The sequence below is a fragment of the Colias eurytheme genome, chromosome 18 (genome assembly GCF_061535395.1).
Source record: "Colias eurytheme isolate Ceu_HAF_F1 chromosome 18, ilColEury1 Martin Lab GWU primary, whole genome shotgun sequence".
Lineage (NCBI taxonomy): Eukaryota > Metazoa > Arthropoda > Insecta > Lepidoptera > Pieridae > Colias > Colias eurytheme.
The window spans coordinates 5,545,549-5,571,375 of NC_142997.1; the positions used below are offsets into that span (position 1 = coordinate 5,545,549).

General features: G+C 32.4%; 2 protein-coding genes across 2 annotated transcripts in view; both read left to right on the forward strand.

Moving 5' to 3' along the window:
* Window positions 1-1,912: 1,912 nt before the first annotated feature.
* Window positions 1,913-3,671, forward strand: LOC149900648 (63 kDa chaperonin, mitochondrial-like). The gene has a single exon (XM_090112165.1). It carries the CDS (start codon window positions 1,913-1,915, stop codon window positions 3,611-3,613), a length of 1,701 nt encoding a protein of 566 aa, XP_089968291.1. The 3' UTR covers window positions 3,614-3,671.
* Window positions 3,672-11,616: 7,945 nt separating this feature from the next.
* Window positions 11,617-25,827, forward strand: part of LOC149900649 (uncharacterized) — a 32,456-nt gene continuing 18,245 nt past the window's right edge. The window contains exons 1-15 of the mRNA XM_090112619.1: window positions 11,617-12,363; window positions 12,437-12,592; window positions 13,238-13,443; window positions 13,891-14,495; window positions 14,749-14,956; window positions 15,156-15,742; window positions 15,844-16,070; window positions 16,263-16,773; window positions 17,352-17,449; window positions 17,885-18,081; window positions 18,655-18,770; window positions 19,070-19,191; window positions 19,519-19,716; window positions 20,219-20,410; window positions 21,145-21,210. Of these exons, the coding sequence (XP_089968745.1) occupies window positions 11,854-12,363; window positions 12,437-12,592; window positions 13,238-13,443; window positions 13,891-14,495; window positions 14,749-14,956; window positions 15,156-15,742; window positions 15,844-16,070; window positions 16,263-16,773; window positions 17,352-17,449; window positions 17,885-18,081; window positions 18,655-18,770; window positions 19,070-19,191; window positions 19,519-19,716; window positions 20,219-20,410; window positions 21,145-21,210 (3,999 nt within the window). The 5' untranslated portion in view covers window positions 11,617-11,853. The remainder of the gene's footprint in view (window positions 12,364-12,436; window positions 12,593-13,237; window positions 13,444-13,890; window positions 14,496-14,748; window positions 14,957-15,155; window positions 15,743-15,843; window positions 16,071-16,262; window positions 16,774-17,351; window positions 17,450-17,884; window positions 18,082-18,654; window positions 18,771-19,069; window positions 19,192-19,518; window positions 19,717-20,218; window positions 20,411-21,144; window positions 21,211-25,827) is intronic.

The window sequence follows — 25,827 nt, forward strand, 5'->3', positions numbered from 1 at the left end:
TATAAAATATGTAAGTATTTTATTATATTTACGTAAGTATATTAATTTATATACAAGTTTTAAAGCTCTTGTCAAAAATCATTTCCTATCTCTATAATGTGTTGCTTATATTTATTTTAGATTATATTATAGTGTTTATTTTTTCGTATTGTATGTAGTGTATTTAGTAGGTTATGTACTATTATGTGTATGTATATTTATAAAATATGTAAGTATTTTATTATATTTACGTAAGTATATTAATTTATATACTTATTTTATTTTATTTTTATTGTTATTATTGTATATAACTATTGTTTTTATTAATAATTATATTTTAATGCTTAATTTATTAATTGAATTTGCGCCAAGTCGCGTTCTAGCATATATTCCTTACCAATCAGGGTTGCCTGGAAGAGATTGCTTTTAAGCAATAAGGCCGCCTTTTAGTACGTATGTGCCGTGTGTTTTCATTGTATCTTAATTGTAATTATAGAATAGCTTATTTATGTTTGGTATATTATGTACAATAAAGAATAAATAAATAAGTGAATCCAAGCTAATCATCTCCCAACTAAGAGTAGTCCAAATTAGAATCTTATTAGAACAAAAATTAATATTTTATGTATGATACGAATTACGACAGTTCAGTTTGGAAAAAAAAAGAAATAATATAGTTAAGTGAAAAATTGTATCAACTAAATTATTCAATTATTATTTTTAACAATAAATTGCCAAGAAATGAATATATTAAGAGCTAGCGCGCACCAGCAACTTTGTCTCCGCAACTATTTTGTCTCTCCCATCAATTTGTATGGGGAGTTGCGTCGCTACGTGCGCGCACTTTCATACTAGCCTTAGATCATTAAGAGCTATTACGCACTGTCGACCAGTCGCTGGAGACTCAGTCGCCGGCGACTGTGACTTACTTTGAGCTATTACGCACTGTCGACCAGTCGCCGGCGACTCAGTCTCTCGGCGACCAAAACAGAGAAACTAGGGGCAGGAAACCAAGCCGAGCGACAGTATTCTAAGTACATTCGTGCAGAATCCGGTCCCTACAAGAGTCGCTACGACAGTTGCTTGCAGTGCGAATGCTCCCATTTGAAGCCGTGCTTCTATTGGTCGCCGGCGACCGCCAGTCGCCTGTGCGTCGCCACAACGCGGCGAGTCGCCGAGTCGCCGGGACGACTGACGACTAAGTGCGCAAGCCCCTATTTAAACTATAGTAAGTCACAGTCGCCGGCGACTCAGTCGCCGGCGACTGTGATTACTCCTGGACGACTGACGACTAAGTGCGCAAGCCCCTATTTAAACCATAGTAAGTCACAGTCGCCGGCGACCGAGTCGCCAGCGACTGGTCGACAGTGCGTAATAGCTCTTAGATAGCCCATAGGTGGGAGAGACAAAATAGTTGCGGAGACAAAATAGTTGCGGAGACAAAATAGTTGCGGAGACAAAGTTGCTCGTGCGCGCACTGTCTAAAAGCTTATTCAAAACGAAAAGTAAGAGCGAGCGCGCACGAGCAACTTTGTCTCCGCAACTATTTTGTCTCTCCCATCAATTTGTATGGGGAGTTGCGTCGCTACGTGCGCGCACTTTCGTACTAGCCCATGGGTGAAGAGACAAAATAGTTGCGGAGACAAAATAGTTGCGGAGACAAAGTTGCTCGTGCGCGCACTGTCTTAACGTTGCCTGGATACGAGTGGATTAGAAATGAATTTCTAGAAAAATATTCGGAACGCGTTCGTATTGCACTTGAAGTTTATCCACAGAGTTTATCAATCAAGAACACATCAAGAATTATACTTACTCTTTGGTGAATCTTCTAAACTTAAAATCTGATTGATATAAATCTAAATGAACTTTTGAGCAGAATTTTATTGACATCAACGTTTTAATAATTTTGTATTATATTTAAACTATTTAAATTATGTACCGCTTTCTAAAAACGTTTTACAATTTCAAAAGATCATTTATCAGTCATAGATTTTATGCAAAAGAAGTTCGATTCGGTCCTGATGTAAGATCATTAATGTTGCAGGGAGTTGACATACTTGCAGATGCTGTGGCTATTACGATGGGCCCTAAAGGTCGAAATGTTATATTGGAACAGACCTTTGGACCTCCTAAAATCACAAAAGATGGTGTCACTGTAGCTAAAGGTATTGAACTTAAAGATAAATTTCAAAACATTGGTGCCAAATTAGTACAAAATGTGGCAAGTAAAACAAACGAAGAAGCTGGGGATGGGACAACTACAGCAACTGTTTTAGCAAGAGCTATTGCTCGTGAGGGGTTTGAAAGTATTTCAAAAGGTGCTAATCCTATAGAGATACGAAAAGGCGTTATTATTGCCGTTGAAGCTGTAACCAATCATTTAAAAACTTTATCGAAACCGGTTAATACTACCGATGAAATAGAACAAGTAGCAACAATTTCTGCAAATGGTGATAGATCAATTGGAAAATTAATCGCTGAAGCTATGAACAAAGTTGGTAAAGATGGAGTTATTACTGTAAAAGATGGCAAAACATTGTATGATGAATTAGAAATTATTGAAGGGATGCAAATTGAAAAGGGATATATATCGCCCTATTTTATAAATTCTACCAAAGGCCCTAGAGTTGAATATAATAATGCCTTGGTTTTGTATTCAGAGAAGAAAATATTTAGTGCTAATCAACTTGTACCGGCGCTTGAGATAGCTAATGCGCAGAAGAAGCCTCTTATTATTATAGCAGAGGATTTTGACGGAGAGCCATTGTCAGTTCTAGTAGTGAATAAACTGAAAATTGGACTTCAAATTGCAGCTGTGAAAGCCCCTGGATATGGTGAATATCGAAAAAATGCTTTAATAGATATGGCTGTTGCCACGGGTGGTGTAATTTTTGAAGATGACGCAAATTTACTTCGACTCGAAGACTGCACATTAGAAAGTCTTGGAAAAGTCGAAGAAGTAATTATAACTAAAGACACTACTTTATTACTCAAAGGTCACGGAGATAAAGCTGAAATAAAACAAAGAATTGAACTGGTACAAGCAGAGTATGAAGAATGCAAAAATGCCCAAGAAAAGGACAAGCTACAGAAACGTTTATCTCGACTAAAGTCAGGTATAGCGGTTCTTAAAATTGGCGGTTGTAGTGAAGTAGAAGTAAATGAAAAAAAAGAAAGAGTCAACGATGCACTTAATGCAACGCGAGCAGCAGTCTCTGAAGGGATTGTTCCTGGAGGTGGTGCGGCACTTTTGAGGTGTATCCCAATGCTATCAAATTTAAAAACAGCCAATTTAGATCAACAAAAAGGGGTCGAGATTGTAAAAAAAGCATTACGAACTCCTTGTATTACTATTGCAAGTAATGCGGGATATGATGGTTCAGTAGTTGTCTCGAAACTGGAAAGCATAGACGATGTAAATTATGGTTACGATGCTTTAAATAATACATACGTAAATATGATAGAAGAGGGTATAATTGATCCCACTAAGGTGGTTAGAAGGGCATTAACTGATGCAAGTGGAGTCGCATCTTTATTGACGACGGCTGAGGCTGTAATTTGCGAATTGCCTGTACCAAAAGAAATTATGCCAAAAAGACTTGGACCGGATACACCAGGTGTAACTATTTATTAGTTGATTTGACTGTGGTAAAAATTGAATACATTGTGGCAAAATTATTGTGTTTTATCTTAATAAAATATGTTATGTCTTATTTATATTTTGTAATGATCTTTTTAGGGTTCCGTACCTCAAAAGGAAAAAACGGAACCCTTATAGGATCACTTTGTTGTCCGTCTGTCCGTCCGTCCGTCCGTCCGTCTGTCAAGACCCTTTTTCTCAGGAACGCGTAGAGGTATGAAGCTGAAATTTATATTAATTACTCAGGTCTACTGTTCCTTGAAGCTCTGAAAAAATCAAACTTCTAAGCCAACGCAATCAAAAGATACAGCCGTTTATGCCGCAAATTTTCGACACTTGCAAGGGAATCAAAACCTACAGGGTGCTTCCCGTGAACTCAGAATCTTGAAATTTGGTACGAAGCAACGTCTTATAGCATAGATAAAGTAAAAATTACGAAAACCATAAATTGTACTTTGTAAACCTTGCAGGTTTGTACGGAACCCTCGGTGCGCGAGTCCGACTCGCACTTGGCCGGTTTTTTTTTTTTGTTTGCTTTGGATTTTTTAACTCTCTATAATACCAGATAATACCCGACCTGTGCAAATTTAGCACCCCAAAAATTTTGTGTCGAAAATGACCTTCATCGATGAACGTCTTCGTTAGGCCCTTTTTAAAGTCCCAAAATTTTTTGGTAGGTCCCCTTTAGATCTTAATCTTAATATCTTAATACTACATATTATAAAGGCAAAAGTTTGTATGGAACTATGCGGGGTTTCCTTTGAAAACGCGGGCGAAGCCGCGGGCGGAAATCTAGTATTTCATAAATATATATTATTTTATTTTGCCTAAGTACCTATAGATTCATCAGTTTATTTGTTAAATTATTTATTTTATAATATTCTCTCAATTATAAAATAATTAAAACCTGCGCATGTCTCGCACACATCAATTAGGCATAACGCACATCATAAAGATAATGCTTGTTTATTAAAAACCTACTTTTCAGTACAGAATTAAAATTACCTTGTATATAGGGTCAATATAATATATAATACAAGCATTTATATGTAAACAATGTGGAAATTTTCGAGGAAAAGTACCTACTTGAAATAGTGGAGATAGCAAATTTTGCTGAAAGGGAACATTCGGGATGTATGAATCAATTTAACATTTACTTTTTATTTTTTAACACCGCGAGATCGTAATCTAATGGATAATTTTACAGTGACATTAATATTAAAGTGCCAGATTTAGTTGTTGCCTATGCAATGGTATGGTATAGCCTATTTATTATATGGTATCTGTGATGGTATTTATCATCAATATTTAATATTTATTAGTACAAGAGCGTTTTCAAAAAAAAGTGTACCCCTCACTTTCGGCCTGTCCCCTGTGTTTCAAGTCGAATAACAAGTAAAATTTATATGATGGCTAATTATATAATGCTTGAAAAGTATTAAATACATCATAATTTGATAAATGCAAACAATTAATTCACGGAAACATTGCGTACTATTTTTTAAATAATCATTTTTAAAACTAAAGTGTCAGTTTTTGGCGTGTCCCCATCCAAGTTCTTCGATGTTAGAGAAGCGATTCTAAAAAGTTTTATACCAAGGTACCATAAGTTTTAGTGTCATCTAAAAGTACATTTATTTGCGAATCGTCGCATGTAGTTCATAATTAAGGCCTTATAATCGTTTAAAAGCAATTTGATTTCCAAAAATATCTTAAAAAGTGGTACCGACCGGACATGTCGGGTTTATCACGGCTAATAATGCCACTTACAAATTTTAGATTACTATTTGAATTTTATAAATGGCAAAATTATCGTTTACTTTCACCGTCCGCTAATTTAAAAAAGCTTATTTTCAAATACAGTTCGAGTAAAACAGAAGTGTTTTGTGAGTGCAACGGCCGTTGCAATTTCTACTGTCTGGTTTGAGACATATTATTACTTGATACAGGGAAGTAAACATCGTTTAAATACTTTCAGAAGATGAGCAATATATTCATTAACCGTTATTTACATTTGATAATCAGTGTAGGCACATTTTTTCGTCAGAATATAATTTTGACTAAAAACTGAAAAGAAAACGTCACGTCAGTTTTGCAACATTTTGCTTCGTGACCTATAGGCTGACAAGAAAAGTCGCAAAACTGCAGCATAAAGCCAAGTCTAGATTGTCATTGTAATATTCTTCATAATTTTTATAATTTTTTCATATTTTTAGGTTTCACTGATCTCGGGACCAAAAAGGACATGTATAATTTGCAAAAAATGGTATTGCAATGAATGCGTTGGTCAGCAGGTATACCCTGAATACATAATAAGTGATACATGTATGGAAAGTTAAAAGGTGTAGGTAGTGTAACTCTGAGTTTTACCCTAAAATTGATACTGTGTCAAACTATGTGTTGGTGTATTTTTTTTATGAGACTTAAATAAAATTTTTGTAAACATATTCTCGGTTTTATTTTAACCATGTTAATTGGATTCAATATAAACCTAGCCTTATGAAAAATGGTCTATCGGTTTTGCGACAGTCCCCCGTTTTGCGACAAGAAAAATTTTAGTTTTTACATTTTTTTATTATACGAGACACAAATAATTTGATTTCAATATTTAAAATGGTTTTACTGTTCCGAAATAAAATAACCACTTTGCCGATTTTAATCGAAATGTATTAAGTATCGTAAAAGTAACGGCTACTTTGGCATCAGCTGTGGCAAAACAGAACTTAAAGCTCGTTTAATAGGAATTTTATTAATTTGTCGACTTCAATTTTCTATTTTTTAAATAATGTATGTTATAATCTTCGTAACACAATCAAAATATTTTGCGTCTTTCTTCGTAGTTAATAGTTACATGAGCATTAATGACTGTCGCAAAACTGACACTTTTTTTCACAGTCCCAATTTATTTTGATGATTTCTCGTAAAACAAATTAATCTGCAAGAAATTAAATACAATTTCACTTACTATGATGTATATTTAAAATTTCTAAATCAAAATTTCATTAAAAATGCAACATTTAAAATTTATCCATAAATTCAGGCATGGTACACTTTTTTTTGAAAACGCTCGTTTACATTTTATTCCGTAAATTGAGTAATTATGTAATTGAGAACAGCGCCATCTATTAGAATTTGGCAGTAATTTTTGTGTAATTAGTTATTTCTAGTGATCGCTAGATGTCACAGTAATAAAATATAATTTATCTGATATTTGATGTAGATGGCGCTAGAAGTTTGTATCTCTATCAATTTATGAGCGTTTTCAAAAAAAAGTGTACCATGCCTGAATTTATGGATAAATTTTAAATGTTGCATTTTTAATGAAATTTTGATTTAGAAATTTTAAATATACATCATAGTAAGTGAAATTGTATTTAATTTCTTGCAGATTAATTTGTTTTACGAGAAATCATCAAAATAAATTGGGACTGTGAAAAAAAGTGTCAGTTTTGCGACAGTCATTAATGCTCATGTAACTATTAACTACGAAGAAAGACGCAAAATATTTTGATTGTGTTACGAAGATTATAACATACATTATTTAAAAAATAGAAAATTGAAGTCGACAAATTAATAAAATTCCTATTAAACGAGCTTTAAGTTCTGTTTTGCCACAGCTGATGCCAAAGTAGCCGTTACTTTTACGATACTTAATACATTTCGATTAAAATCGGCAAAGTGGTTATTTTATTTCGGAACAGTAAAACCATTTTAAATATTGAAATCAAATTATTTGTGTCTCGTATAATAAAAAAATGTAAAAACTAAAATTTTTCTTGTCGCAAAACGGGGGACTGTCGCAAAACCGATAGACCATTTTTCATAAGGCTAGGTTTATATTGAATCCAATTAACATGGTTAAAATAAAACCGAGAATATGTTTACAAAAATTTTATTTAAGTCTCATAAAAAAAATACACCAACACATAGTTTGACACAGTATCAATTTTAGGGTAAAACTCAGAGTTACACTACCTACACCTTTTAACTTTCCATACATGTATCACTTATTATGTATTCAGGGTATACCTGCTGACCAACGCATTCATTGCAATACCATTTTTTGCAAATTATACATGTCCTTTTTGGTCCCGAGATCAGTGAAACCTAAAAATATGAAAAAATTATAAAAATTATGAAGAATATTACAATGACAATCTAGACTTGGCTTTATGCTGCAGTTTTGCGACTTTTCTTGTCAGCCTATAGGTCACGAAGCAAAATGTTGCAAAACTGACGTGACGTTTTCTTTTCAGTTTTTAGTCAAAATTATATTCTGACGAAAAAATGTGCCTACACTGATTATCAAATGTAAATAACGGTTAATGAATATATTGCTCATCTTCTGAAAGTATTTAAACGATGTTTACTTCCCTGTATCAAGTAATAATATGTCTCAAACCAGACAGTAGAAATTGCAACGGCCGTTGCACTCACAAAACACTTCTGTTTTACTCGAACTGTATTTGAAAATAAGCTTTTTTAAATTAGCGGACGGTGAAAGTAAACGATAATTTTGCCATTTATAAAATTCAAATAGTAATCTAAAATTTGTAAGTGGCATTATTAGCCGTGATAAACCCGACATGTCCGGTCGGTACCACTTTTTAAGATATTTTTGGAAATCAAATTGCTTTTAAACGATTATAAGGCCTTAATTATGAACTACATGCGACGATTCGCAAATAAATGTACTTTTAGATGACACTAAAACTTATGGTACCTTGGTATAAAACTTTTTAGAATCGCTTCTCTAACATCGAAGAACTTGGATGGGGACACGCCAAAAACTGACACTTTAGTTTTAAAAATGATTATTTAAAAAATAGTACGCAATGTTTCCGTGAATTAATTGTTTGCATTTATCAAATTATGATGTATTTAATACTTTTCAAGCATTATATAATTAGCCATCATATAAATTTTACTTGTTATTCGACTTGAAACACAGGGGACAGGCCGAAAGTGAGGGGTACACTTTTTTTTGAAAACGCTCATATATATATTTATACAATTGAAACTAGTAGCGCCATCTACATTAATATCCTATATCATTTATTTTATATCAGTGACATCTAGTGGTGACTAGAAGAATCGAAATTAATAATGACTACAGCCTACTTCCAATAGATGGCGCTGTATTTTATTTCATTATTACACGATTCATGAAATTTATATATAATGCTAGCACAGAAAAATGTAAAATCACAGACTAATAATAATATACTACGTATACAAGTAAAATTAAATTTTTTGATTGCTATTTTAATATTGATTTAGCTGCAAATTTAAAATATCACAATAATATACAAACTACTAGCGCCATCTACATAAATATCAGATGTATTATATTTTATTAATGCGACATCTAGTGATGACTAGGAATAACTAATTGCACACGAATTACTGCTATATTCTAATAGATGGCGCTGTTATCAATTTCAAATAACTGAATTTACGGAATTGCCATATCGTTAGTTCTTGTTATTTAGATTTCTATAGGGCGTATTCAGAAAGAAAGCTTGAAACTTATAAGCGCTTATCGGCGCTTGTCATGTTCATATATTTTCCTGCGCTGACAAGCAAGACAAAGGAAAATATATATGAACATGACAAGCGCCGACAAGCGCTTATAAGTTTCAAGTAGACATGGGTAGGTAATGTGTGTAATAGTACAAAAGTAACATCACTTTGACACGTAATGCAACATCACGCATTACGCATCAGTTACAAACATCACTCATCACTTCGGCAACGTTCGGTCAGCGTCGTTTTAGTGGCCAAGTATGAAGGAAAATCAACTACATTTTTTAAATATTTACTTAAATTGTAATTTTACGATATGTAATAAGTATTGCAGTTATTATTGCTATTTTTCAATATGATCTATAATACTTCACATATCACCTTAGGGCGTATTCAGAAAGAAAGCTTGAAACTTATAAGCGCTTATCGGCGCTTGTCATGTTCATATATTTTCCTGTCAGTGCTGTCAACCCGCGCAGGAAAATATATGAACATGACAAGCGCCGATAAGCGCTTATAAGTTTCAAGCTTTCTCTCTGAATACTCCCTTAAACATTACTCGGTCATCATTTCATTAAAAATTGATCGGGTAATGTGTGATGTTACGGAGTAATATCACTTCCGTGGAAGAGATGCGTGATGTTGCATTACTATTTGACGTACTGTTTTGCGCATGTCTAGTTTCAAGCTTTCTTTCTGAATACACCCATAGGTCTACCAGAATATGGCATATTTATATTTCAAAAATACGAGATTTTCATGTGGCAACTTTATTTGACAACTATCAAATTGGTTGTCAAATTATTTGTGTTGATGATTAATTTTTAGGATTTTGTCTTCAAAATCTTCAAAATGTCGATAAAACCGCTGCGATCACAAGCAAGAGGTGTTGTTTACAATGTGTATAGAAAAATATTCGATGAAGAAGGGTCAAACACATCACAATTTTCAATTTTAAAGCGTGTGAAAGATTTTATTGCTAGGTTGGACTTACCCGGTTTTGATACTTTAATTTAAAAATGTTATAAATAGGTAACTATAATATTGTTTGTTGATTTAAATATAATTTTATGAAATCTTATTGCAGGAGTTTCCAATTCGGCTATTTGTCAAGTCCAAGGTGTACAAGTCAATTTTATAATGTGTTAATACAGTTTACGAAAATAAACATGATTTAATTTTATTATTGTTTTATTTTATAAAAAATTATAAACAATCGTTAAATATACCTAGTAAATAAGTTTTGATCTGCATTATCATTACATCCATATTTTCACATGCCATAATTATATACATATATTCAAATATAGGTAACTATGTGTAAATACATAATATTATTATATGTATTTTAGAAAAGTAATATGTATATTATACATGTAATAAGTACCTACATAATAATACGTGGATATCTCATTATTAAATACAGTATTATCCACATGTGTATTGTGACTAATGATATTGAGGACAAAATAAAAAATACGCAGTATCAAGATCGTTCAGTCCATTTTCCCTAGGGTTGCACACTCTAAATTTTGATTTCCCTAATTGCCATCAGATTCTGGTTTACCCAAGGGTTTACCTATATGCGTTAGTTCCTGTGGTTAGTTCATGGTTTCATAATTGTTTGCTATAGATAATTGTTTGTTCGTTAAAAATAAAAATATACATAATATAACATTAATAAATAAAATAAAAATATACTGTTTGGTTGCGGGCCCATTCAAAATTATTAAAAAAATCCATTATTAGTTTAAAAACGTTTATTATCGTTTTTCTTCAATAAGTATCGTTTATTCGAACATTTAATTGCCGTTTTATTGTTTAATTTGCAATTTTTAATTATGTGAATGTATATTTTAAAAAAGTTGTTTGTGTTGCTGAAAGGAAACATTACTTTAATTTTAAAAATACACAGAAACACAGAACGTTTCGAAAATTCACTTACCTCGACCGGGAATGACCGGTAATCAAACTTACAAAAAATTTAAATTTGATATTTCATTGATGGGGTGCTAGGGATAATTCGTGTGACTTTTAAACTGCGCGTCCACATAAGGAATCGGAGCGTATGGAACACAGAACGGGCGGATTTATTGTTTTCTATGCACCCCATCGGCATTTCGTAAATGCCGACGCTCCGTCCGCTCCATACTGTTCTGTGGCTCCATATGCCACGATTCTGATCACAGATAACTATATTTCAGTCAAATTCTGATCCAGTGGACGCGCTGCTTAAAAATTCGTTCAGAATTCATTTTAAATATCATTTTTACCAAAGCGTAGACAGAGAATCCCTGTCTACGGTTAAGTCACTATTTGACAGCGTGTCTTGACATTTGTCAATGCCAGTACCCTATATTAGGTACTTGCTCTGTGCCAGTACCTACTCGGCTACTCAGTAGACAGCTTATTTGAAGGAAATAACGGCGCGAAAATGAGAAGAGACTAATTATTACTTGCTCTGTGAGACTAATGAACTATACGCAGTAAAGAGTACGAAGACAAATAAATACTGTGATAGAGATTTCACGTTCTTCGTAGTTTCTGAGTTTGTAATTGAATACCTGAGGTATTCTAAGTATATTGAGGTTGTTTTGACATAACAGAAGAAATGAGTATAATTGTGAAGTTATATATTATTGTATAAATGTGGTTCAATACGGTTGGTTTTGCTTAGTGGACAATATTTTTATGTGAATGTTGGAGATATGGCCACGACCACGACACTCATAAATGACCCACGTCAATCGCATGTGACAGAAAATCAAGAAGAAAATATGAGTTCTAACAAAGACAGTGAGTTTACAAGTGACGACGAGGCTCCGGCTTCTAGACGAAAAAAACGTATTACGCGACGATTTTCAGATAGTTCAAGTGATGAAGAGACTAATATTAAAAATTATAATATCTCCATTGAAGTTAATAATAAAAGTAGCTCTGATAGTGAAGAGCCAGACCAAAAAAATAGTGAAAGAAAATCCAGGATCCGTATAAACAGCGACGATAATATTTCTGATACTGAAGAAGCTTCCAATGTTACTGAACAGGTACAGACTAAAGAATATTTTCCTAAACGCGATCGGAAAAAGAAATTACGTGAAAAGTTCAAGAATATGAAGTCACCAAGACAGAAACGCTCCAGTAAACTTGAAGAAAATGTATCTGAGAATGATAGTGAGAATTCAGACAATGAGATGTCATGCCTTAATATTAAACAGGTATGTTACTGAATTGCTGTATAAGTATGTCTTATAAACTGTTTATACTATATTTAAAAATATTTTTTTCTAGAAAGTAATTGATAAATCATCACACATTAGTTTATCTGTTTGTGATCCTGATGATTCTGATGATGAAGAAAATGAAAATAAAGTGGAAATAGTAATAGGTCAAATAAAGTTGAAGTCGAAAGCTAAAACTAAATCTCAACAACCAAAACAAATCAGAGTAAGTATTTATATTATTCGACCAAGCCAACTAGACGCTCGGGTGGAATGCGGCCTCCCCGCCCGCTTACCGCCTCAGGTACCGCGTTCACCTTAGTACGGTTTGCAGCATCGACGCATCTACGTTTCGCATTGCTAGTTATTTCTGTACTTTTTATTGTTAAATCGTTAAATCTTGTTGTTGACTGTTAAGTTTTTTGTTGTTATTTGTTTAAGTTTTTACCCTTTCCTTTCATTCATAGACAGCCCTCGAATTGGGGAAAAATAAGACTATTCATAGCGGAGAGCGAACAGTGATATTATTAATATATTTTTTTTTTGCTATCTGTACCCGAGATATGGGCGGGTGATGTCACAGTTGAAAAGGGTCTAGTTGGCTTGGTCACATATACCGATTAATATAATATTTAATTTTTTATGTAATTTTTTTTATTTTATAATATATAACATAATCCCACCATTCTTTGGTGACAAACAATAATTCATAGATTTAGCTACATAGCTGCAATTCTGATGGAGTTTCTTTCAAACAACCCTTTAAGGAACTAGTTTTCTTCCTTAGTGTTGAACATTTGAATTTATTTAATATTAATTTAATATTTGAATTTGTATATTCTACTAATAAACACATTAAAAATCATATTAGATGTCAGCAAAAGAAGCAATGGAAAATATGCAAAAAATCAAAAGTGAATCTAATCGCATGTTGAGAGAAAAAGAGGTGTCTCTCCCTTATCATAGACCAAAAGCATTATCACTCAAAGATATAATGAGTAGAAGGAGACCAGCAGTCAGTAGTGACGGGAAATCATTACCTATCAAAATGAATGAGGAACAGTTGAGGCATTATGCGTAAGTTGAAGACATGCTTACAATTCAAATTCGTGAACATTCTTATGATTTACTTACTTTAATTTCTTATATTCAACTTATAAATTGAACTTATAATTAACGAGCGGTCCGCCCTCGCTTCGCCTGTGGTACCTACATGTTTTATAGCCTATGTTGCTCAGTGAAGATGCAGCTTTCTAATGGTGAAAGAATTTTTGAAATCGGTCCAGTAGTTTATGCGTGAAAACCATACATACATACATACATAATTACAAACCTTTCCTCTTTATAATATTAGTATAGATAACATTTAGATTTGAAGTATTATATTTGACATCATTTATAAAATAATATATATATATATATACAATATATATACAATAATATATATATATATATATATATATATATGTATATGTATAATATATATATGTATATAATATATAATTGTATTATATTATTTTCAAGTATGCAATTGGAAGAAAGACAAAAGGAAATGATGGAACTATGCAAAAGTGAAAGTGAAGAAGAAGAAGCTAATGAGGAAAATGAGGCTAATGTTGAACAAATTGAATCAAATGCTGAAAATCAATCCAGTAACACAAAACCTGAGGATGTTGAAATGGTTCCTGTTGACCAGGATAACCAAAACCAAGAGGATGTAGCGGGTGCAAATGATATTAGTTTTGACCAAATTGCTAATGAAAATTTAGAAACTCCAGATGCTAATAAAATTAATCTAGAATGTTCTATAAATGATATGAATCAAGATGAAACTAATGTAACTGATCCAACTAACACAATTGATAATGATAATTCAAAAGAGGATATTGAAATGTTATCAGAACCAAATAATACGAACAGTGAAAATCAATATCAAAATAATACTGAAGAAAGTCAAATCATACATTTGCATTTTGACTCTGAAAAGCCAAATGAAACATTAGATTCTACTGAAATAAATAAAAATACAGATGTTGTTACTAAAAGTACTGAAAATTCTGAATTTTCTGATGATGAAGTTAATTATGATGACATTGATGCTTTAATTGAAAGTGCAGAAATTTTAAAAGGTATGGATATAACATTTAATTAAAAATGTTTAATATGAACTATGTCTAAATGTCAGTATATTATCTTATATATAAAATTCTTGTGTCACAATGTTAGTCTGCATACTCCTCCGAAACGGGTGGACCGATTCTCAAGAAATTTTCTGTGCATATCGGGTAAGTCTGAGAATCGGCTAACATCTATTTTTCATATGTACCACGGGCGAAGCCGGGGCGGACCGCTAGTATAAATATAATATTGATTAAATTTCAGATCATGATAAAAAAGAAACAAGCAATTCAAAATCAAGAGATATAATAAATACCAAACCAAAGTTGACTGGTGCTCCAGGAATGATTATCAGTTTGGATGGAGATGATCCTACGCCTAAACCAAGTGGGGTAGAATTACTGAAAGAAAGATTCTCGTTCTTTGTGAATCTTAAAAAGGAAGAAGACATGGAAAAGGATAGAGAAAAGAAGTAAGTCACTTAATTAAATTAATACATTATATTATATGTATTATGTAATCAATACTTTTTTAATTTAGTTTTGTGCAAATTTTAAAACTGTGTGGCACAAGAAGTAATAAATATAGTACATTGTAAACAGAACATTATATAAAACCAAAAAAGTGTACGAAAACCCTTATTAAAAAAAATTCAATGATGAATATTACAGATACAAACCAGGTACCCAACATATAAAATTAAAGCAACAGTTAGAGGAAGAAATAGCTGAACAAAGATCACTAGAATGGGAAAAACGGCTCGAAGAAGAGAGGCTATTAAAATCAGAACAAAATGCTATACTGGGTGATGAGTCAATAGAAGATATTGAGAAAATTGAAAAGAAGTTAGAAGAAACGGAAGAAGAACATAAGAGTGAGGAGGAAAGTGGTACAGATGATGAGGATTTAGTAGAAGATGATGTTGATATGTCGGATAAACCACAAAAACGCAATCCCATGCTTCAAGATGAAGCAGAAGAATCAGAAGATGGTGATGATGAAACAACTCAAGATGATAAAGACGATGATGAAATAGAACAGCCAAGTGAAGCTATTGAAGGTGATGATAATGAAGATTCAAGTGATGAAAGTTCTGAAGATGAAATGGATGAGCCTAAACCCAAAAAAGGAAGGATACTTAAAGCATTTGAAGATTCTGATGAAGACGATAGTGGGGTAGAGAAAGTTAATGAAGTGCAAATAGACAAAGTGAAAGAAAATGTAGAAGAATTATTTAGTGATCATAAGGAATCTCAAGGTATTATTTAATTATTATATTTCAAAAGTAAAACAATGAACAAATTTTAATCTTCATAACATTAAAACTCGATTAAAACTCTTATGATTCTATGTTCACAGATGATGAAATACAGCTTGCTCAAGCTAATAAATCTATATCTGAAGACTTATTCCCTAGTCAAGAATCATCCAATACAGTTGTTAATTTAAATAAAAATAGTGATGAAATGACAAGCGGAGAATTGGGCACGTTTTCAATCCTCAGCACGTCTAAGAATCAAGAAATTAGTATGAATGAAGATATTCCTGATAAATTGAGCATTATTTGTGAGACCCAACCTAGCCAGGTAAGATTTTTATTTAAAAATTAAAAAAAAAAAAAAATTTATAAAAATTTCATATATATAATTATGTGCCTATAATATGTATTATGTGCCTCAGTCTTCTTAAATAACACTTTGAATGAATTTACAACAATCTTTATGAGTTTATCTTAGAATTTTACAATTTAATTTTGATATTGTATCCATAATTTCCAGGCAAACTTTGACGAAATAGCGGGCATGTGTTCTGGAGGCTTCTCGCAAAATTTAATACCAACCCAGTTAGATAAGTCCCAACTATCACCATCACCAGAAATTGGGGATGACATAGTTGCATTATGTACCGGAAAATTCTACGATAACCCCTTTGTCTCACAAGTTAATGGACCAACACAAACAACGCTCACAAATGTACAAGATACAGTAACATTAAATGAAAAAGACGTGTCACCTCTTACACCAAGTTTAGTACCTGTAGAAAATGAAAATAAAACAAATAACGATAATATATTAAAATCGATTATTGACGAATTAGATGATCCTGAATATGATAAACCGAAGCAGAATAAATTCTTCCCTAGTAAAAATCCTGATAGAGAGAATGTGAAAAAGAGATTTATAATAGATTCCGATGATGAAACAAGTGAAGTGCCGCCTACAGAAGATATTAAAAGAAAGAAAAAGCTTAAGAAACGGAAATTAGAAGATCGGGCTTTGCAAATATCTGGTAATTTATATTTATTACACACTAGCTTTCCGCCCGCGGCTTCGCCCGCTTTCTCTGAAACCTAAAAAATTACTCTATACAATACTAAAACCTTCCTCTTGAATAACTCTATCTTTAAAAAAAACCGCATGTAAATCCGTTGTGTAGTTTTAAAGATTTAAGCATACATAGGGTCAGAGAAAGCGACTTTGTTTTATACTATGTAGTGTTAAGCAAAACAATTTAACACATACATAATATTATTATATTTATAAATATCTTGATAATAGTTTGCGTAAAAGTTAGTAATCTTAGAGCGTATACGCATTATGCGGGTAACCGCATTGCGGGTAGCCGTCCGGCTGACCGCAAGCACAATTATGTACGTAATATTCATTTCTATGCGCACTGTGCGGTCTGCGGTTACGTACATAATTGTGCTTGCGGTCAGCCGGACGGCTACCCGCAATGCGGCTACCCGCATAGTGCGTATACGCTCTTACCGAAGTTACATGCTATAACTATGTCTTATACATGGTTGATGTAAACCTATCGTTATCTAGTAAATTATTATAATTATGTATAATTTCTGTTTATAGATGATGAAGAAGAAGACGAAGTAGCTTCAAATGATGAATCTGATATTGAAGATGATGCTGTTGAAAAAGTTTATGAATATGATTCAGAGGAAAATGAGGTATGGCTAATAAAAGGCTAGCTATTTTTTTTAACAAAATTCTTTGGTTTGGTAGCATATTAGCATTATGCCTGTGTATATTGTGATGATTAAAAGTCCCCTTTTTTAATAAGATTATGTGTATCTGTTCATATCCAACTGTTTCCAATCCAACATTTTAGCATCCTGAATCCTGCCAATATCAACTCTTTTCCTAAATTTAATTTTTTTTTTCCTATTGTGATCTGCAATCAGTCGCAAGACTTTTATCAGATGAGGTGACTTAAAATTCTGTCGTGTCACCCCAATCCCCTGGCCCATGACCTCGTAAACCCTTCCGCTACGGCCAGAAGGCTGAAAAGGAAGGATGTATTCTAGAAGGCAGACGAGACGCACGCTGGTCTCTTCGCCTACATAATTTTAAGTCACCTAAATTTAATTAATTCTTATTTCAAGGTTGAGGTGCACAAGCCACAGAAAAAGAAGAGAGTTGGTGAGTTCTTCGAGAATGAAGCGGAGTTAACGTCAGAAGACGAGTGGGCTGGTTCTGGTGATGAAGACGAGGCTGGTCTCGATAGAATGGAGCGGGAGGAGGGAGACGATGAGGTGTTCCACCAGGGGAAACTGCAGAGGGAATTGGGGCAGATACATATGTATGTATTGTTAGACGTAACTTTTGATTTAAATATTTTTGTGGATGAATAGTTGTCACTGTTTCCTGTCAGAACATGGTAGCTGTCGAATACTATAAAATGCCGCTTTCCTTTGTCTCCTGGCGCATTCGTACGAATCGTGCCTAGGGGCTCGGACGTTGTTTATACGACTTTCGACCCAACTACCCTCACTTTGTTAATAGTCGTTGACTTGCTGCGATTTGTCATCAACTGCCTACATCAATTAGGCAGTTGTGTAGAATCGCAGTACATTCTTATTACATTCAAACTAATATCGAACCCGGCCCCGTGTATAATTTCTAAAAGTATATTAAATCAATAGAATAGATAAAAGTTTCAGGTGGCTTGTCTTATTTATTAATCCTATTAATATTATAAACGCGAAAGTTTGTAAGAATGTATGTTACTTTCACGCATAAACCACTAAATAATGATACTTGGCAGTGATACATGTGAATAACACATTAGCTAATCTTGCTTTTACCTGAAGGAAACTGAGCTTACTTTATATGTACTTTATAACATTTAAAAACATCACATTCATATTTCCAGGCGCGAAGTATTAGACCAAGACAAACGTGAAGTGCGATTAATTCAAGAGTTGATGTTTGAGGATGCCGACCTGGGCGATGGACATAGACAACGCAAATTTAGATGGAGAAACAATGGTATAGTATAATAATATTATTATTTAGACAATACGGTATACTAAAATTACAAGTATTAAAAATAAGTTGAATATTCTTCATATTCATATTCCTTTATGTCCTTTTTTAACCCATTGAGCCCCAAGCGGCCCGATCAGTCCCAGACACAATAGATTTCCTATTGTGTCTGTGGTTCCGGGGCCTGAGTTATTAAAGATATAACCGCAATATTTTAAAGAAGTTGGTAATAATTATAGACATATTGGTTCTTTTAAAGTGCTAAAGATAATATAATTAACATTGGGTTGTTAAAATTATAGATGGCGAGGAAGAAACAGGTACAATAGTGGATGAATTTGGGGAAACTCAAGAGGACGAATTTGAGTCTGAGGAGCAATGGCGAAAGCAGAGACATGAACGTGAGATGTTTTTGAGAAAAATGGTTAGTTCGTATTATAAGTACCTATTTAACGTTAGAAATATGTAATACAGAGATATGCTCATAACTATTCAATTAGGTCTAAAAATCACTCAAAAATTAGTAAAAAAGACTTGTTACCAAAAAAGACAAAATAATTTGTTACCTACCAAATGTGTTGATAATGATAATGTTATTTGCAGTCGGCCAATGACAGATCAAATTATATTATATTTATAAGTAATTTTAACTTTACATGAATATAATCTTATCTGATAGCGTTGCTATTTTAATGTTTGTTCTGGTGTTATGTAAATTATGAAATAAATATTTGATATTTTTACATTACAGCAAGAAAGTGGTACTGAAGATTTGAATACCAGTATAAACAGAACTACAATCATAAAGGCTAATCTAACATCAAGAACGATGTCTAACCTCATTGCTGAGGTTGAACAGAAACCAGTGGAAAAGGAAAATATTGTTGTGCCTGAAAAGAAAACTACAAAGGATATTCCTAGTCCGAAAAAGCCATTTGCCATTTTTAAGGTAAGCTTGCTAGTAATTTTGATTTTATTTAAAAAATGTTTATATTAAAGTTTTGGTGGTAACAAAAATAATAGTCAAGATAAATTAAACCAATTTATTGAAAACAACTTTTTTACAAAAAAAAATTAAAAATTCATTCTTTCATTCATGTAATAGTAGAATTTTAATTAGATATACATTTCTGAAAATAATATGATGGCATGAGGGATTTGATCTTATTAATTATATTATATATTATGAGCTTGAAAGTTTGTGATGGATGTGGATGGATGGAATATGTATGTATGTTTGTGTCTCTTTCACGCGAAAACCACTGAACGGATTTTAATGATATTAGCACTGATATAACCTTAACCTTATATGTATCACAATAAAACATTTGCTTTTGCCCGCGCGTCACAACTAGAAAACTTATTCCACACAAGATACAAGTTTACAAAAATGTTATAAATATCTATAAATAATGTGTATATCATAATATATTTTTTAATATATTTGCCAGCAAAACTACCACGGCTCGCTATTAACCCGTGGCCGCGGTGCGCTAGCCCGTCTAGCTGCGTTGGCAACACCACTCGCGGGGGATGACGATCAGCCGAAAGTGTTGGCATCCGCGAGGGGCAACTTCGTGTTCGCAGCTCTTGGGGATGATGAGCAGAAGGTAACACTACATAAAAAAAATAATAAAAAAAAGGTTGTGTGGTTTTATGAAACCACGGTAAAAGTGAAACTGTTCGAACGGTTCCGAACACTGCTTTATACCTACTCGGCAGCCGACCGTCACGCGACATGCGCTACACAGACCAAAAAGTTTGAGACGATGTAATAAAAGTTTCACTTTAATAAAAATCATTTATTGACATACACATACTACGTAGTATAGAATATAAATTATAGTCACTGATCACTACTACTAGTAATTTGATACTTAGTATCATGGTATTCTTGTTACAAAATCACGTTAAAACTACTCCTGGTTGTTCTGGTTAAAAATATATAGTCTACTAGCCTATGTCCTTTTTCGGGTATCAAAATATCTCCATACCAAATTTCATGCAAATTGGTTCAGTAGTTTAGGTGTGATTGAGTAGCAGACAGATAGACAGAGTTACTTTCGCATTTATAATATTAGTATGGATGTTTACTTGGTTAAGATGCTTCTAATGGTAAAACAAAATATAATATTTTAGAGTATTAGCAAGAAATATAGTAGAAATGAGCAGAAACGAAACCTAACAAAAATTAAACATGTTTGTTGACATTTTTAATACATTTTCCATGTTATTTAGAATACGCAGACATATCATCACAGTACTACTACTACAACTACTACTTGTTATTTTTTTTCTTATGTTTATTAATATAGTATAATTTTAGGTAATTTTTATATAAAGTTTATAAAAAAATGTTATTTTATATTTATTGCAGCCACAAAAACGAAAAGCTGAAGGTCCTGTCCACACACCGAAATTAATAAAGAAAATGAAGACTGAAGCCGCGAAAAAATCGAGTTTATTTGATCGATTAAAACACTAATGTAGAACATTGTTGTAAATATAATTTAATTTTAACTCTGACAAGGAAATGTAGAAATATAAAGTTTCATATTTTAGAGTTTACTTTTGAATAATAAATATAATATGTATAAGGAAATTTGTGTTTTATTTTTACTCTTCCCTAACCCTAATTCCTAAGCATGTTACTATGAATAATAATATAAATAAATGTGTACCCTTAAAAAAATGAAAATAGTAAAGTCAAGATATCTAGAAAACAACATGAAATAAGAAAGTTAAAATTAATAAATTACAATTGCTTAAAAAACTTAACATATTTTAATGCAGTATTAGAGACAGATATATTTTTAGTATAGACATTATTTTATCTAAATACCAAATTATTGGTATCTAAATATTGGGTTATAATGGGTAACCATATGAATAATTTAATACCAAATACTCATTTTGTTTGCGATACTTTTAAAACATGGCTCGTTCCGCGCTACTGATCTTACAGACCAATCTGTGACTTACATCCACACACTGTGTGTAGACCTAACCCCAGTTGTCATACAATTTTTAATATAATATAAGCTTCTTGAATATAAGAAACCAACTGCTCCACTGTCTAAGATTTATATAGGTATTACCACTCTAGATTTCAAGGCACTAGATTTCAGACCAATTATATTTTCAAATATAAACTTTTTTTAAACTTCTTAAAAAAAGTTTAGAGTAAATATCAATAATTATAAGCTGTTGAAAATGCAATAATTTATAAACATAAAAATAAAGACAAGTCCTGAAAACAAGCTGAAAACCCATTCGATTATTTTATTTCTTTTAATTTTGGTATAATAGTTAACAGGGAAACTTTAAGACAAAATTATAACATTGTTATTTCTTGTAATACTTTTAAGTCATTAAGCACAATAGATTTTTATTTTTGAATATTCAACGCTTAATTTAAATTTATTTATAAAGTACGAACACACTACATGGCAATTTTCATGTTACGCCGTAATGTTGGCTGAATTGGCCAGAGGTGTATCCTTCCGTTTTTTATCTCTGTTCTACATTTGATAAATAGATGCATCCTGCTCTCTCGCAAACCTGCACCCGCGCGTCCTTCAGTCCTCCGTTTTCTCGTGTCTCGTTCAATCAATGCCCTTTTCTGTGGGGTTGTAGTGCGGTGTGGAAGAGTTTCTAGTCTTGAAAAAATTCTAAAAATTGCAAAAGTGCGCCTGATAAAGGTAGTACTTCTTAAAAATGGCTAATAACAAGAAAGAAATCGGGGAGATAGTAAAGAAATGCAAAATTTTACTCCTAGACGTCGAAGGGACTACAACGTCGATCAGCTTTGTTAAGGTAGGTCTTTATAATTGGCCGGCCGGTGTTTTGTTGAAACATGTGATTTTTTCTGCTGTTGACAATTTTTGATTTACGATGAAAAAACATATGTTTTCTATAAGTTTTGCACCGATTATCTAAGTACTCAATATAGGAATACTCTGCAAAATGGGCGCGTTTCCAGATTCGCAACATGGAGGACAAAATCAAAATGGTACCCTAATCTATAATTTTGTTCCTAATTCAATGTTCTCATCTTATATCTACATTACTTCCAATTCAAATTAAAAGTTGAGGTTAGAAAAGGGGATTGTTTTACACAATATAATAAAAATACGTGATAATTACGGCGTAATTTTTATATTTCGTGGTATTATCGATATTTTTTTATTTAATTTATTTATTATAAAGGCTTAAATCATATTAGTAATAATAATAAAAGAAGTAACATTATAATTATGTCTACGCCTACCGGCATAAACAGCTGTTCGATGCAGCTGGCTGTTAAAAAAATGTGGAACAGTTAACTGTCCTGTTTGAATAGGCGCTGTGGTCGTATATGCTCTCCTTTTTTCGCCCGTGTTGTTTGAATGAAAATAAGAGAGACGTCTATATTCATAAAACGTGTTTCGTCAGTGCGTTTGATACTCGCAAAGCTGTTGTCAAGACAATCATTCTTAATTTTTTTTACGTTGAGTGACTGTAACTTTTACTTTCAATTTCGCCGTTCTTCCGTTTATTATAAAAATACGAATGCTAACTGCATTTATTATTGGGTATTATATTTTGTATAAAGTGTTTCTTATATTTTGCTACTAATTTAATAATAATGATTTTAGTAACTAGGACAAATATTTTATTGATAAATATATAATTTATATAATACTTGATAAAGTAGTATTCAAGATTTTTGATACAATATATTCCTCTTTGCTTGCCAGCAGCTGAGATGGTGGTCAAGCGTTACCCTTATTTTCCTATAAATGCTATTGTGTCTCAATTTTTTGCAAAAAATATCTTTTAAAATCATATTCAAAATCTTTATATTTACTCAGATTGTATCTAGTATTAAAATTTTCTTTTGTAATTTTTATACAATACTAGCAAACCGGGCGAACTCCGTATCACCACCAGAGACACCTTTTCTTTGCTATAAACCTCACGGAGCCCGAGACCTTTCCAACGAATGAAAAAACTGTGGAAATTGGTTCGTGCATTCTGGAGTTATAGCGTCATATGTCAGGAAGGAAAACCCGACTTATTTTTATATAGTAGATTACTTATTTTAGATTTTTCAGGGAAGAGTGAACAGAAAACCATTAATTATAGTTAATCTTTTCAGTTCAGATAATTTCATAATTATTTTATCCTATGAAATAAGTAAGAATTTTAAACTGAAATTATTTTCTATAGTAATTGAAACTATAAATGAAAACTCAAACAATTACTTATGCAAACTTCTTATAGAACCAGTTCTTTACCGTTTTCTACCAGTTGAAAAAACAGTTTTTACAGAAAACAACCGATATATATGACAAGTTGTGTCCCCAAAGCAATATCAAGTTTTAGTTCATTTTTATATGCCCAAACTTACCCCACCATGCTACTTTTTTATTTTGACCAAGAAGTTTGCCAGGCGCTATTAACTGTTATATGTACATATTATATTCAGGGCATAGGCATACAGGATATATGTATTTATTGGGTATCTATTTATTTAGAGAAAATGAAATTTTTCTGTTGCTGTTAAAAGTAAAGTAATGTAAAAAGTTAAAGTCAAACATAGTTGTGTAATATACATCTTATCTTGAAAGTTCATAGTACAATGATATATGTGATAATGTAAAAATCAAATGTCTGGTTTTGTGTAACAATTGAATTGATGTAAAGGTTAATTTTATAATATATTAGAAGTTATAAGCAGAAAGCTTTTCAAGTATAAATGTTTTCAAGGAAATGTAATCATTTTATATCACCAAATTTAAGTTAGATATTGATTGCTTAACCACCACTCAGTTATACTTGTCCATTGTCCATTACTTTGTATGTAGGTACCTTGATTTTTTCCATCACAATAGAAATTATCATCACATAATTTTTGATATGCTCAAATTATTTTAGAAATGCGGTAATTTTTTATATACTCGTACTTAAACTTTAAAGTTTCAGGTGATAAAGTTAAGGTTGCACATTAATAAAATTTAAATAAATCATAATATTATTATAGTATAGGAGTTTTGATGAATCAAGATAGCCAAGATAGGTACATATTGTATAGATAATTTTATCCTATAATGCAAGACCAATGACTATGAATGTTGCAGGATTTTGTCTTACTCAGCAAGCATTTGAAAGTTGAAAAGTTATTGCTCTATTTTTTTAAAATAGTTACTTTTTATTTATTATTCACCATGACCGGGGTATATTCATTTCACATGTTTCAGTTTTTCTTGAGAAATTTTTAAGTTGATTTAAGACTTTTCTTTACGGACAAGTATCAGATACGCCGATCCGTAAAGATCCGATTACGGTGACCAGCCTTCTGGTCTCTGGACATGGCTAAACAAACAATTTTTTTTCATCAGTTTCCACTGGCGATTTGACATTTCTCAGATCTTTTCTCTGGTCTAAACCACTATTGATTGCTACCTAGCGATGAGGCCACCGTTTGTACATATTTTCCTCTTATCTGTTCTTTACGTAGTTATCTCCATTTCTTTTTTGTGTGCACTATAGAAATAATCAAATATGCAATGAGTTTTTCTAATAAATATATTTTTTATTCTAAACTGTTAGTATCAAAGTACAATTCCTGCCAGCTTACGCATGACCTACCAGTTTTTTTTTTCATTTAAGTACACTAATTCAAAGTACTTGTGGAAAGGGGATTGGATTATACAGGGTGTAATCGTTAAGTGTGCACAGGCGATTTTTCCGTAAGTATTACAGATAAAGTCCGGTCGCGGAGCAGGAAGAATTTCGTACATTAACCTGTTATTACCTGTCACTGTCACTCCCTTGTAAAAATAATGTGTCTTGCTCGCACAGGTGCAATGACCGCCGTCCTTAGGGATTGTAAACCTTTAACCTGAGAGCGTAAAGTTTGTGTTTGCTTGATTGGTGTCAGGTGTACAATTATGATTTTGTGAATTCAAAATTTATAAGAATAAGCCTCAAACTCTTTATGTCCAATCAAAATCCGCCTAAGTCGAAATCGCGTGTTATACTAACGTATTTCTGTAATATTGTACATAGTAAATTA